The following is a 15,877-nucleotide window of genomic DNA, read 5'->3' as shown; positions in this document are numbered from 1 at the left end:
TGATGATACTCAAAGACAACATTCAAGGTTTCAAGTGATTGGAAGGTGAACCAATCCACGAAACGTGGCTGAAGTTAAAGAAGCCATTACTTCAATGCCTGACTCATGAACATCCAAAGAACGTGCTGCTACACTACTTCTATAGAAGTCTTGACTCAGTAAATGAAGAAGTAGCTGATAAATTTATTCGATGAGGAATAATGTTGAAATCATTTGAGGTAGTTTCGTCTCTTCTTGATGACATGCCAAAAATAAATCAAACATGGTACACTCATTAAGAGCAAGTTACTCCTTTTTTTAGGATGACGCAAGAACAACTTGACAAAGAATAAGAAAGGGATGAGAACATCAGCAAAATGTTATCCTAAATGGAGATACTACAAAAGTAAATTCTAGAAAATATGGGAAAACCCAAAGAAGCAAGTGGAGTGTTTAGAGTTGAGGACGGTTCTCACTCGTGCTACTCAAAGTCGGGGGAGAATCAAGGTTTGAACTCTCACAAAGAATAAGAGAAGAGACTATACTATTAATAATGGGCTGAACAAAGTGATCATCGGAGAAGAAGAGATGATCATGAAGAGGACCACACAAAATTGAGTGATAGCCCAAAATAAAAGGGTAGTTAAATTTGTCCACGAGTGCATGATTTGTTGTCTTGCATCCTTGACAATGTTGAGGGTTTGGATGATATGCTAAAAGGGATGAAAGACAATTTCTCGTCATTAAACAATACAGTGAATTTCCATGCTGATACAGTGAAGCAACTTGAGTATCAGTTGAGTCAACATTAAGCACAATTGGAACCCAAAGTAGTGGGGAAAGGCGAGGCCATATACACAACAACTTTGAGGGAGGATGATGGCAAAAATCTTCCTGTGGTTACTCAAAGTGGAAAGGTATTGGTTGGTGATATGAATGTTAATGATGAGGCACAAATTCATGAAGAAGAATAATATATTGATGAAGAAGAGATTCCTATCCAACAAAGCATTGCTAAGGAGGTACAAAAAGACAAAGGAAAGAGCAACCCAATCCCAAAATTGGTTCAACCTCATCCAAAAGTAACCCCTCCATTTCCCCAATATCTGAAGAAGAAAAATGAGGATGGAAGTTGAAGAAGTTATTATCAGTTTTCACTACACTCTTTACAAATCTACCATTAGTTGAAGTATTGTTGGAGATGTCGGGTTATGTCAAGTTCATGAATGAGTTAGTCACAATGAAAAGGAACATGGACTTTGAGACAATTGAAGTCTCTCATAGCTGTAGTGCAATTATGACTAGTGAGATTATTAAAGATAAAGAAGATCCGGGAGCATTTACCATCCCTTGCACTATTGGTATGCTTCAATTTGCAAAAGCCCTATGTAATTTGGGGGCAATTATAAATCTAATTCCATATTTAATCTATAAACAACTTGGGTAGGGTGAACTGAAATCAACCACAAATGAAGCTTCTGATGGCAAACTGCTCAATCAAGCACCCCATGGGGATATTCTATGATATATTGGTAAAGGTTAACTAATTCATCTTTCTTGCTGATTTCTTCATCCCTTAATGTGAGATTGATCCTAAAATTCTCATTGTTTTTGGATGACAATTTTTAGCAACTGAGAAAGCGCTAGTGGATGTTGAAAGCGGGGAATTGAAGTTTCGAGTGAACGAAATGGCAGTCATCTTTAATGTGTGTAAGTCAGTGAAGCACCCAAGCTCTATTATCTTGTTTCGACAATTGATGTAATTGATGAAGTAGTGGCTAATGTTGGCCATTTGATGTGTATGAGTGAACTGCTTGAAAACTATGATGAAACCGAAGTCCAAGGTTTCGATGAGGTGGTAGCTGCACTTTCATGATTAGGGTAATTTTCAAGAAATCCACTAATGCTTGATATTGATCTAAAAATTTGAGAAAATCCTCCCGCCAAGCCATCAATGGAGGAACCACCAAAGCTTGAGTTGAAAGTGCTCCCCTCTCATCTTCCATATGCATTCTTGGAGGCAAATAACACCTTACCTGTATTTATTGCAGTTGACTTGCTTGAATGGAAAGTAAAGTTTCTTCTTGAAGTGTTGAGAAGATAAACCAAAGCTATTGGGTGGACTATCTCTTACATAGTGGGCATTCAACCCGGCATTTGCACTCACAAAGTTCAACTTGATAGTGAGTGTAAACTGAATGTCGAACACCAAAGGTGATTGAACCAATCGATGCAAGTGGTGGTGAGAAAGGAGATAATAAAGTGGCTGGATTTAGGTGTGATTTACCCTATTGCGGATAGCAAGTTGGTGAGTCTGGTACAATGTGTACCAAAAAACGGAGGCATCACGGTAGTCCCAAATAAAAAGGGGGAGGTTGTTTCTATAAAACTGGTAACCGAATGGAGAGTTTGCATGGACAATCGGAAGTTAAATTCTTCGACCAAAAAAGATCACTTTCCCAATGCCTTTTATGGATCAAATGCCCGATCAACTTCCGGAGAGAGGATGGTATTGTTTTTTGGATAGATATTTGGGATATAATAAAATCTCTATTGCTCCGTGGACCAAGAGAAAACCACTTTCACTTGTTCATATGGAACTGTTNAACTCTTGCGGGTCCTCATCCACCTTTGAACCATGGAAGACCGGAGGGTTCATCCTCATGAAATCTCTCACCCTTTCCCTCGGGGTGGTAGTTCGAGGAGCTTGGGCTCCTTGTTGCACTTGGTTAGCTACCACTTGTGCAAGCATGGTGAGTGAATCACGGAGCTCACCATTGGTGGGTGGCTCTTCCGTTGATCGGGCCCGTCTTCCCCTCATGTTTGGCATGATGATCTAGCAATCCAAAGAACAAGCGTTAGGGAGGAATCACCTTATCGCACTCTAAGTAAAACATAGAACATGAAGAAGGGAAACCTTTCCTAAAACTTTTTGTAGCCTCCCATTCATAGTCGTGGCGCGCTTCACAACCATAATTATGACTCTACTCAACGCGGTGTGCTGGACTCCGAGGATTTAACAACCTAGTGCTCTGATACCAAGCTTGTCACGACCCAAGCCTAGGGCGTAGACGTGACATGGCGAATGAGGAACCCGAAAGAACCCCAAACAAGCCTCTCAAACTTGTCATCACACTTCATCGGTCGCGGAAGTACAATCAACATTAATAAACGGGAAATAGGGACTAAGGGAAAACCATTTCAAAATGACATCATAGAACTAGAGTCAGGCTCATTTACAAAACACTTGTCCAACGCACACCTCTACATACATAGATAGGACGGGGGCCATGACATACTACCGGCTCCCCTCATAGTCAAAATACAATTGCAAGCTAAAGTCCCAAAACCTAGGAGTAGGAAGCATAACATAGCCCTGAATCATTGAGGACTCACCAACAAACTCGGATAAGTACCGTACTAGCCACATGAATGGAGAGAAGGATCAAGAGTAGCTCCGGTCCCTACATGGTGACATCATGTAGGCAAAATATGCGTTAGTACTTGGAATATACTAAGTATGCGGGGTGCAACATAACAATAGACAAGGAAACAATCGAAATACAAGAAATAGTTTCATAGGCATTATGAATAACAATATGAGGATGCATGATCAAAGTGAAGTCAAAACATGTTTAAGTAAATCTATACTAATAGTAGATATCATATGTGTATGCATGATCCAACCAACCTATAACCCTAACTCAGGATGGGGGATGTCGTTCACACCCGGACACCCTGGTGGCAAGGTATAAACCCCTCACATGGTTTATGTTGGTCACACCCCAAGCATCCTAGGTGTTGAGATATAAACCTCTCACATGGTTGATGTTGGTCACACCCCAAGCATCCTAAGTAGTGAGATATAAACCTCTCACATAGTTGATGTTGGTCACACCCCAAGCATCCTAGGTGGTGAGATATAAACCTCTCACATGGTTGTCCGGTTCTTTTCCCCCGGACCGGGCATGGTCATGCAACACTTTATATAGGAAATTCCCATTAGGCTCTAATGCAATCTCACGTATGGAATGAACATATACACAAGCTTAGTTTGTCATCAACACATCTCTGGATTGCCATACATCTCATAACTCAAGCTTTAAAGCATCGATTCATCAATTCTCCATAGTTGGACATTTTGTCAAACACCTTGAAGGCATGTAATGGAATCAAAGAGCATGGAAAATAGGGTAGTAATTATGCAGCCAAACCAGTGAACAACCTACAACAACACCTTTTAACACCCACAATACCACATGAAAATCTCCACATCCATTCCAAATTTAGATTCAAGTTCTAGAGTCACAACATGCTCAAAACAATCACTTTTCATGTTTAAAATTCAATGTGCAGGAAATTATTACAAAGAACAAGACTAATTTATGAATCTTAACTTAAACCATGAATTAGTGAGTAGAATAGAGTCTAGGCACTATGGGTGGAAGGACCCATGAGTTCAACACCACATACCTTGAGTTCTTATGAAGGTCTTGAGAGTGTCTTCAATGGAAGCTTGGAACTTGGAGCAAGAGTCTCTTCAATCTTGAGGAAGGTTTTGGATTAGGGTTCTTGAGAGAACTTTAGAGAAAATGTGTCTAAGTATGGGAGAGATGTTTTGGGAAATGTTTTAGAGATGAGAATTGAACTAATGGTATATAGGAAATAACATATGCCCTTTGGAAAAATGGTCCAACACTTAGAAAAAAAAATGAGGCGGGTGAACAGTAAAAACGCTCACTGGAAATTGAATTTCCTGCCGGACAGATTTTATGAAAATGGGCATAACTTCTTCGTCCGAACTCCGAATGAGGTGAAACGAAGTGCGTTAGATAGATAACTTAAAGGTCTTTCCATGGATATGTTATGGGCCACCCAATTATTTGTGTTCTAGGAGATATGACCCTCCAAATTAGACCCTCCAAAAAGGCTTCACTTGGAAATTTCGGATTTTGATACGGTTGCTCTAAAATTTGGGTTAGACTCATTTCCCACTCAATTTGACCCCCTAAACAAGAATATGAAGTCGGATTTTCAAAAAATGAAATGGATTTTTTTGATATAGCTAAACAAGTTTCCGGTAACTTCCGAAGCACATTTTTAAGAACATTTTGGGTCATTTCAAGCAACATTTCAACGTTGCATACTGTCTATTTTTGCTGATATGGTAGAAGATGCAACGGAGGTCTTTATGGATGACTTCTCAGTTGTGGGAAATACTTTTGAAGCATGCTTGGCACAATTGGGTATGGTCCTTCAAAGATGTGTTGAGACAAATTTGGTCCTAAGTTGGGAGAAATATCATTTCATGGTTAGGGATTGTATAGTTCTTGGTCACAAAGTGTCACAAAAAGGGCTGGAAGTTGATAAGGCAAAGATCGAGGTAATTGAGAAGCTACCACCACCAATCTTAGTAAAATGTATTCGTAGTTTCTTGGGGCATGCTGGTTTTTACCGGAGGTTCATCAAAGACTTTTCAAAAATTGGACACCCCTTGTGCAAGCTTTTGGAGAAGGAGGCGACATTCAACTTTGATGATGCATGTATGGTAGCCTTTAAGTGCTTGAAAGAGAAATTGATCTCTTCCTCAGTTATCATTAGTCCTGATTGGTCGGCACCCTTCGAAGTGATGTGTGATGCAAGTGGTATTGCATTTTGTGTCGTGTTGGTGAAAAAATACAACAAGATATTCCATCCCATTTACAATGCAAGAAAAACCATTAATGGTGCTTAGTGTAACTACACAGTTACTGAGCAAGAATTACTTTCGGTGGTATATGCATTTGAAAATTTTTGGGCGTACTTGCTAGGAATCAAAGTGGTTGTTCACACTGATCACACAACTTTGCCTTATTTAATGGCAAAGAAAGACGTGAAGCCAGGATTAATAATGTGGGTGTTATTATTGCAAGAATTTGTCTTTGAAGTCAAAGATAGAAGAGGTTTTCAAAATCGGGTGGTTGACCATCTATCTAGGTTAGAAGGCAAGGAGAATGAAGAGCTGGTGGTGGAAATCAATGACTTATTTACCGATGAACAAGTATTCATGGTCACTCTAAAGCAAACTCCTTGGTATGCTGATTTTTCTAACCATGTAGTGTGTGGACTGATGCCGGAGGAACTGAATGTCTTTCAACAATAGTGGTTCTTGTTCGATAATCCATTCTTATTCAAAGAATGTGTTGATCATATTATTAGGTGATGTGTACCTGAAGAGGAATTCAACGAAATTCTCTATGCTTGGCATGCTTCACCAGTTGGTGGTCATCATATCGTTGTGTGTACAATCGCTAAAATTCTTCAAAGTGGTTACTACTGGTCATCCCTCTACAAAGATGCTCATGAATTTGTTAAGAAATATATATAATGTCAAAAACAAGATGGGGTGTCTAGAAGGTATGAGATGCCTCTTAAGCCTATTCTGGGAGTTCAGTTATTTGATAATTGGGGAATAGATTTCATTGGTCCATTTGTGAGTTCGTTTGGTAAAAATTACACTCTGGTGGCAGTAGATTATGTTTCTAAATGGGTGAAAGTTGGGGCGCTACCCAAAAATGAAGGTAAAAGTGTTGTTTAGTTCTTAAAGCGCTACATCTTTGCTAGGTTTGGCATCACTCGAGCTACTATTAGTTATGTTGGTTCACATTTTTGCAACAGGTTGTTTGCATCCGCATTGAGCAAATACGGGGTGCGAGATAAAGTAGCAACACCATATCATCCTCAAACGAGTGGCCAAGTGGATATTTCGAATTGGGAGAATAAGAACATCTTGGCTAAGACTGTGAATGCAAATAGGACTGATTGGTGTCGAAAGCTAGATGATCTCTTTGGGTATATCGCACTGCCTACAAGACATCAATTGGCATGTCCCCATATCAGCTAGTTTTGGGGAATCTTGTCACTTACCGGTTGAAATGGAACACAAAGCATTATGGGCATTAAAGGCTTTAAATCTAGATTGGGTAAAGTCTTCAAAAAGAAGTGTAGATCAACTAAACGAATTGGATAAATTCAGGTTTAGGGCATATGAATGTTCAGCCCTCTACAAGAAAAAGATGAAGAAGTGGCATGATTCTAAAATCCTAAGGAGGGAGTTCCGAATTGGAGATTGGGTGTTGCTATACAATTCTCGACTGAGACTCTTTCCGAAAAAGCTCAAATCAATGTGGTCAGGCCCATTTAGAGTAACACGAGTGTTCGCAAATGGAGTCATTGAAGTTGAAGGTAAAGAGGGTCCTCCCTTCAAGGTGAATGAGCAACGCATGAACATATATTTTGGATAATGCCATGAAATTTCTGTGATTGAAGTGGTGTACTTGGAAGATGCAGTTTAAATGTAGTTTAATGGTGATTTCATCTAGTAGTTATGCTTGAATCTAATGGATTTGTAGTTGTAAATACAAGTTTGCTCATGTGTTTTCGGTTTGCTTGAGAGAGAAGTAGCAAAACAAAGACCACTAGATTGATTGCCTAAGGAGTGAGTTGACACGAGGCTCAGCCCGAGAGGGTGAGCCCTAGTCCCATATCCTAACACTCAGCTCGAGATAGTGAGTAGGGTAAGGCATAGGCTGGTCTTCATGCGGCAAGTGGGTGTCCGAGAGGAACCCATTAGAAATGGTGTTAGTTGCTCGAGAGAGAACTTGTTTCCACATAAAGCTTAGCCTAGTCACTATTACTATATAAAATTTCTATCGAAAGCATATACCCAATACTTTAGATTAACCCATATTCCGGTCACATCCCAAGAATCCCCCTCTCATTGTTAGATTATCTTTGTTATTTTTACTATTTTTGCTTACTTGTATTAAAACCCCCAATTTGATATTTGACACTTTCGTGTCACCCCCTTAGTTTACTATGTTTTTACTCGTTAACTTCTTTAGCTATGACTAGTTGGAATGACATTTTATTTTTCTCTAAATTCTCAAAACCACTCCCTTGGGACGATCCCAACCCTTGATTGGGTTATTATACTATTGCACGATCGTAGACACCCGAATTGTAAGACATGTCGTTGATTACACAAACATCACGCACATAGGTAAGAGATAATGAGAATGCTTCTAGAAACCCAGCCTCTACTAACGTGAGAGCTTCCATATCAATATCCTCTCGGTGCTAAGTATAAATCCCACGAATAGTCATTTCTTACATGACCCTATTATCCATAGAAAGACACATCATATTATCAATCCAAGCTAAGTCATCATACATGGAAAGATATCGTAGGATAACCAATCCAAGCTAGCTTCATTAGGATGGTTCTTACTTTTTTATTCAATGAGGTGAGAAAGCCTTTCAACCTAAGAATCCTTATTATGTGAGAAAGCCTTTCAACTTAAGAACCCTTATTATGTGAGAAAACCTTTCACACCTTAATCTTATGTGTACATGAGAAAATCCTTTTATTAACACATCATGATCATCATTATTGATACTTTACTCTCAAAGAATCCTTAAAATAATTACATAGATTTCATAAGAAAATGCATGAGTCCATAATTTACTTCTTGAGGTTCAAAACCCATTTTTAATCATCAATACTTAGAAACATGGGTAATGTATAGATTTCATCATAAATTTCTGTAAAACTAGTAATACATGCTTAATTTCATAAAACTCTTCCTTTACAATAAAACTCCCACATCATATGATTCATAACTTTAAAACATGGGGGTTACGTGGGTTCATGGGAAAATCATCATAAAAATCATAGTATTTCATCAATTCATGCATAAAATATCATAATTCAATCATTTAAATCAGCATTGAAGAAAACCCATGACGATTGAAGAAAACCCTAACTCAATTTGGGGAATTCTAACTTTGAAATTGAGGAATCTGGGAACTCCATGAATGTAAGGAATCCATGGATGAAAACTATCACATCTCAATTCCCAATGCTTATCTTCAATGGATGAATTGAGGCTTGACCTTCACCTAGCTTGAATCCTTTCTTCTTCTTCTTTAAGTTTCTATAGAGAGAAATATTTTGCGGAGGACGAACTTTGATTTTTTTTGGGTTTTGGAAATAATGAATTGAATGGGAGAGTTTTCGGATTAAAATCACTTACATAGGGGTCCTAGGCTTTGGAAACATGACATAACTTTGATTTAACTAAAACTAGAAAAGACCCAAAAACCCCTGAATTGACAACTGACGACTCACTGCCATTAGGGGCACCATGACCTGTAGTGGTGCCCGTGGTCCCTTAACCAGTGGCTAGGTTTCCACTCCCTTTCCCCCCTAAAACTAAGTCAAGACCACAACACCTCCCACTGTCCGTGGTTGCCTTCACGATAGTTTTGTGTAGTAGATGTTTGAGGAAGTTATTCATGTACTAAATGTGGATAATGAAGAGTCAAAAAATAACTTTTAATTTTAATTTATAATAAGGGGGGCACCAACAAACTTATATATATTACCTTCTTTCATCCAAATTTGTGATCATCTTGCTTTCTGTAGATTAATATGCACCATTTGTTAAAAAATGATTATCAGCTTGTAATTGTAAGAATCCTTACTAATTCATATATTTGTGTTCTTTATAATTTTACTCATATATATATTTATCTTCTTTTTGTTGAGAAATATGTGAATTGGTTGTCACAATCCAGACCATCGTGATTTGCACCCACACTAACACTCCGATGGGAGAACCACTACTACAACCCCAACCAAGCAACTAATCTTAAAACTAAGGCATTTAAGTTATGGAAGCAAGTTAAATACTAAGGAAAGAAATAGGGAGTTCCAATAAACTCCAATAAAAGTCTAACAACGAACTAAACAACACGGAAGAAATAACCTAAAACCTAAAAGTCAACGTACCAAAACATCTAAAGTTCAACAAGTCTAAACAAGAAGGGATACGACCCCAATCTAATGAACTAATTAACTAACTAGAACATAAGTCTAAGTCCAAAAATGGTGGACATAGACGAAAGAGAACTCATGGCAGCCGGGAAGAGTTGACTCAACCTTGAATTCAAACAATCACTGATCTCCTAAGCGAGGTCTGTCAGTAGCCGTTTGAAGATGCCCTGTACTCAACAAAAATAAGAGTAAGTGCAATATCAGTACATAACCACAGTGTACTGGTAGGATCACGCGGCTATCCACTAAGTGTAACATAAGTAACTCATCATAATAATATAATCACATGAATATATCGAACATAGCAATACTATCAACATTTACGAACAACGAACAATTTCACATTTTATATCAAATCATTAGTCCTACAGTTGCCGAGCCAAACCAGATTACCCAGGTGCAAACCACGGCTCCCCATCCACGGACTATGGATAGGTTGACGCCTCATGTTGTCCATCCGTGGTTCGTAGATGTGGATAAAAAATGAAGGTCAAGCCTTCCTAGACTAAGTCCTAACCCACGCCCATGACCTACAGGGACTGGTCTAAGGGGCGTGATCTGCCTCCGTGAACCAAGCTATTTTTGACAGCTTTTGGGCAGTGTTGGGGTCCTTCTCAAGGACCCCTTGGGTAGTCCTTGGGGAGTCATACCCGGATATTTAACCCCTAAATTCCTCAACCTTCACTCGGGAAACCATCAAACGTCATCAAACTCAAACGCACACACGTTAGGCTCTAGTTTCACTAGTTCATTTTTAGGGTCGTTACATTTAGCTTGCTCGAGATAAAAGATTTAGAACTAAATTTTTTGATTGATGGTTTGTGGGTATTGGGTTGATTTGGTTTTAGCTCGAGAGAGTAAATCCTAAACCCAATCCCACACATTTAGCTTGAAAGAGTGAATGGATTAAGGTGTGGGCTGCTCTTAATTTGCATGCTTGTTGATGTTCGAGAGAAATTACTTGATTCGTGGTAATTGTTCGATAGAAAATTATCTCCCTTATACCCTAGCCTACTCACTAATATCTAGCTATTTACTAATTGTTGCAATTATCCATATGTCTATATACGCCTATAATCGATCACATCCTAAGAATCTATCTCATTATTGTTAATTCTTCTTGTTTGTGACTGTTGTTTGTAGTTGATAATCAAAAACAAAACCCCCATTTGACATTCGTGTCACCCTTTGAATTGAATGATGACTTTATTCAATTTTTATTCGTATGACTTATTGGACCGAATTTATACTTCCCAATTGAATATGAAACACATACCGCTCCCTGTGTAATTCGACCCCAACTCATTTAGTTGGGTTTTATACTATTTTACAATCGTTGAACACCTAGAATTGGATGAGGTGTGCTTGAAACGTGCAATCAAAATGGCACCGTTGCCGGGGAGTGGTGTTGTTTGAAATTCTTTTGGTATAGTTGAATTGTATTCTTGTTAGTCATAGTTGAATCTACTTACTTTTAGTTTTCATTTTTGTGTTACTGTTTAAAACAGAGGAAATAAGTGTATATGGTAGCAAGGGTAACCAAGTGGACCACCTGCCTTCAAAGATGATGATTCTTAGGGATAACATCCTAGATTTCAAGCACTTGGAGGGTGAGACAATCCATGAGTTGTGGTTAAGATTTAAGACATTATTTCTATAGTGCCCAACTCATGGAATCCTAGATAAGTTGCTACTGGACTCTGTCTATAGAGGTCTTGGTCCTGAGAACAATGAAGTGGCTGGCCAACTTTCTCCGAGTGGTCTAATGCGACAACCCTATGCAATAGTATCCCAACTCCTCGATCGCATGACCAAGACCAACAAGGAGCAAGAGAGGGACTAGAATTTAGCCAAAATGTTGACCTAGCTGGATCTCTTGGCCAAAAATATAATGGAATTTGAAGTACTGTGTAAAAAGTAAGATAGGTACATTTCTCCTCATGAGCGTAAAAAGCCTATGGATTATGAGGGTGGACAGATAAAAGAGATACTCTCACACATTCTCCACAACGTCGAAGAAGACGACAGAGTGTTGAAAGAAATAATAGAGAACATCTCAATGCTAAATCAGATGATTGCTTCTCATTACATATCTATTAAACTACAGAAGACCCAAATGGGCAATATTTCGTCTCATCTCAACTCAAGACAACAAGGAGGGTTGCCTAGTGATACTATGGCAAACCCCAAGAATGAAGCTTGAGTGGGTACTTGCATCATGCCAGGGCGATAACTAAGGCGCTTCTTGGGAGGCAACCCAAGTTTTTGATTCTTCATTTTTTTTATTTTGAATAATGGGTGTCAATTGTGCAGGCGGAAAAGTGGAATGAGTTTGAAAATTACATGTTGGCGAGTAAAGAGTCTAGTCGGTGACTCGCTGAAGAGGTCGACAAGCCCATCTTGGACCGCTGTTGGGCTCAATAAAATATCAGGTTGGAGTCTTTAAAACTTGGCGGGCCTATGGACGAGTCGGTGACTCGCCAAACAGGTCGGTGAACTCGACTTTGTTTGCCATTTGAACCCCTAAATTAACGGGAGGTCATGTAAAACTCGGTGAGGTAAGTAATCACTCAATGTGTCGCTGAGTGGTTCTGAGAGGACGACTAATATCGCCGAGGGCCGCAGACAAAAAGGTTTTAAAAGGCCAAAAGTTCAAAATTTCAAACTCTTTCATATTCCCTCATTTTAGCCTCATAAAATCACACCCGTACTCTAGATTTTTTTATTTTTGCATTTTTATCGCTTCTTGCTCGCTGATCTCATGCTCGGAGTTGGAATACATTGCCGCCTAGCTTTACAAACTCGTATTTTGGCTTAAAGGTTGATTTTTTGAACCCCAAACTTTTAAATAGTTGTTGAATTTGAATGCAATTGTTTAACTCTTATTGATGTGTGTTGGGTCTGCTCTAAAACCGTAACTGTGTGCTAGTTTGCCAATCTTAGTTTCGTAACTGTGTTAAATTGCCTAAATTGTTGATTTCCAGAGTTTTGTGCTTTATAATTGATCATAAATTGTTGGATTGCATTACATTGTTGTTGGGTCTAGTCGGGTGAAGTCTGAGTAAGCCCAATGGTGCTAAATGACGTACTTTTCCCAATGATGGAGCGTTTGACGTCATTCTTAAGTGAAAAAGTCATCAAATGGCTATTTTTTGCCAAACCGGGAGAAGTCTAAGTACCCCAGAGGTATGGGTCGTATGGGTCTAAGTTTAATTGATGAAGTGCGTGGTTTGATTTTGTTTACGGGGGTTGTGGGCTTGATTTTGGGAAATGGGGTTGAAATTTGGCACGTTGGCCAGACATAGCTCACCGAACCGTTTGGCGGTTCGCCAACATCCTCCTTGATTGCCCTTAATTTCATTTTTTTGCTAGAATAGAGTCTATAACTTTTGGCAGGAAGCCTGAGCTCACCGATTTCACTGGGCGACTCATCGAAAGTCTCCCGTAATTGCCCTTTATGCGCCTCTAACCCCTAAAACATACTATAACGTTCATAGAGCTATTCTAAGCTCACCGAGTGATGTCGGCGATTTACCGAAGGGCCCCGAACATCACCGACCTGTCTTTTGTCTGGGAAATTTTAAAGCCAATTCTTTTGGTGAGCCTGATCTGGCTCGCTAAAGTGACTAGGTGACTCGTCGATCGATTCAGTGACTGCAATCTTTTTTCTGCATGATTCTTGGATCATTTCTAACTCTTTTTGGTGTGTTATGCAGATATGGCTAGGACCAACTTGGACAATAGCGGTATGCCGCCCCAAAAACGAGCATGGGGCAAAATGATTAATGAGGGAGCAACTGCTCCTTCTAAAAAGGGGAAGCAAGCACCTCCAAAGGGAGACAAGGGCAAAGGAAAAGTGCCCGTGGCGGAGAGACTGAAGCACAACTCTGGCAGTGATGGGGAGTTTGCTCACTCTCAGTCCTCATTCTCAGAACATGAGGATGACCAGCCACTACAAACCAGGCGGACTAAGGTCCGTGCCGTTGTTCGCTAGGATTCGTCTAGGATCCCAGAGCCTACCCCTTCTGCTGCTGATACAGTACCAGCTCCGGTACAGACGATGGTTCCAATGCCAGCAGTTCAGTGTCCTCATCCCTGGCTACTCAACAGGCTAAAAGTCGAGGGATTGAGGACAATTCTTGAGGAGAAACAATTGTCTATAGATGGAGTGGTTCCACAGATTGGATATCCTCACTAGGCCCCGAGGCCCATATATCCCTACCTGGGTTCGTGAGTTCCACACTACGTACGGTGACATAGTACCCAAGGGAAGAAGAAGGACAGTGCCTTCAGACCGGTGAAGTCCGTTATGGTCCAGGGGAAAGAGGTGGGGTGCAACAACGATCGTATCAATGCAGCACTTGAGAAAGCTACTGGGTTTAAGCATAATTATGAGGGATTAGCTATAGCTCAGACCCTGAATGACCTAAAGGGCTGGCTTGCTCCCCTCATTTCGGACACCACCCAAGGTGGATTGAGGTGGGAGCTCCCATCGAGAAGAAGGACTTGAACATTGCAGCTTGGTATTGGTTTGGGTTCATGAACAGTTCTATCATGCCCTCACAGAATAAGTCCATCCTCTGCCACCCAAAGGTGGCATGTCTCGGATCGATTATCGCTAGGAAGCGTCTCAACTTGGGACTCATTATTGAGCAGGAGATGGCTATGAGGGCCAAACAGCGCCAGACATCCCTTCCCTTCACAGTCCTGATTACAAAATTATGTCGGTGTGCTGGAGTTCCTCGTGACGAGATAAGGGACATAGAGGTCACTCCCACATCTTCCACCGATATTCGGCACATAAAGGCCGGGTACACTCGGGATAAGATGGATAGGAGGAAAGCAGCTCCGGTGGATGTATCCCTAGAGGTTAATGTTGAGTCTATACCTGCAGAGGCCTCATTGCCTACTCTAGCCTCTGAGCCTTCAGGTACACCCGCTTCCATTTCTTCCCAGGCTCCTGGTTCTTCTGCTGCTTCCCAGCCCACCAGGATTACTCAGGCCATAATCCTCAAGATGGGGCACCTAGCCCATTCTGTCAATGTGTGAGCTACCCTGCTAGAGGTCGAGGTGCCTTGGATGATTGAGCGAGCCATCTTAGCTGCATTGACACCCCTTCGAACGTAGATTCATTATATCATAGCGAGAGTAGAGATCTGTGAGAGAGGACGGGGGGTTACTTCAAAGGTGACAACTTTGANCACCAGGATTACTCAGGCCATAATCCTCAAGATGGGGCACCTAGCCCATTCTGTCGATGTGTGAGCTACCCTGCTAGAGGTCGAGGTGCCTTGGATGATTGAGCGAGCCATCTTAGCTGCATTGACACCCCTTCAAACGTAGATTCATTATATCATAGCGACAGTAGAGATCTGTGAGAGAGGACAGGGGGTTACTTCAGAGGTGACAACTTTGAAAGCCGAGGTTTCAGATTTGAGAAAGGATGTGGACTATCTGAAGTCCATAGACTTCACTTCTCTCTTTGAGTCAGCTGAGGATCAGGATGCCCCAGCCAGTTCTGAGATGCCTCCGGCCACCACTAGAAATGTACCTATGGATGATGTGGCAGCTGATGAGTCAGAGGCGGAGATGGATGAGGAGCATCTTGATGCTCAGAAGGTGACCATCTATAGAGACCTGCCTGATTTAGAGGAGACGATTGTATAGTTAGCTAGTGTTTCTATTACACCGAGCACTGATGCCCAAGATCAAAGTGTTGCACCGAGCATTGATGCCCCGACAAAAGGAGCGAGTGCGTAGACATGATCTTTGTTTACCTCTCTCTCTATTGTTTTTATTGACTTTTAATTACTTTTTTTGCATTTGAGGACAACTTCTTTTTGTTTATGGTGGGGTGAAGTATTCCCATACCTACCTCTTGTGACTATATTTTGTGTATATATATATATTGGGTTTTAGTTTCTTATATTGTGTGTTGATTCTATCTTGTGGATATTTGAGCTTGTGGCTCCTTGTTTTGAATGGTAATGGTTTTTGACCAATTTTGAAAATTTTTGCCAC

General features: G+C 40.4%; 1 protein-coding gene across 1 annotated transcript; it reads left to right on the top strand.

Moving 5' to 3' along the window:
- The first annotated feature begins 5,143 nt into the window (after window positions 1-5,143).
- Window positions 5,144-13,850, top strand: LOC125868635 (uncharacterized). The gene is made up of 5 exons (XM_049549244.1): window positions 5,144-5,624; window positions 5,727-6,051; window positions 6,637-6,810; window positions 6,995-7,203; window positions 13,573-13,850. Exons 1-5 carry the CDS (start codon window positions 5,144-5,146, stop codon window positions 13,848-13,850), a joined length of 1,467 nt encoding a protein of 488 aa, XP_049405201.1.
- The last annotated feature ends 2,027 nt before the right edge of the window (window positions 13,851-15,877 follow it).

This window comes from Solanum stenotomum, chromosome 6 (genome assembly GCF_019186545.1).
Source record: "Solanum stenotomum isolate F172 chromosome 6, ASM1918654v1, whole genome shotgun sequence".
Lineage (NCBI taxonomy): Eukaryota > Viridiplantae > Streptophyta > Magnoliopsida > Solanales > Solanaceae > Solanum > Solanum stenotomum.
The sequence above is the reverse complement of the archived record's forward strand: the minus strand, read 5'-3'. Positions and strand labels throughout refer to the sequence as shown.

Coding starts and splice junctions, on each gene's coding strand:
- LOC125868635 (XM_049549244.1), top strand. CDS start 5,144: ATGGTAGAAGATGCAACGGAGGTCTTTATGGATGACTTCTCAGTTGTG. Junction 6,052..6,636: donor ACTCTAAAGCAAACTCCTTG/GTATGCTGATTT, acceptor TTTTTGCAACAG/GTTGTTTGCATCCGCATTGA. Junction 6,811..6,994: donor AAGCTAGATGATCTCTTTGG/GTATATCGCACT, acceptor GGATAAATTCAG/GTTTAGGGCATATGAATGTT.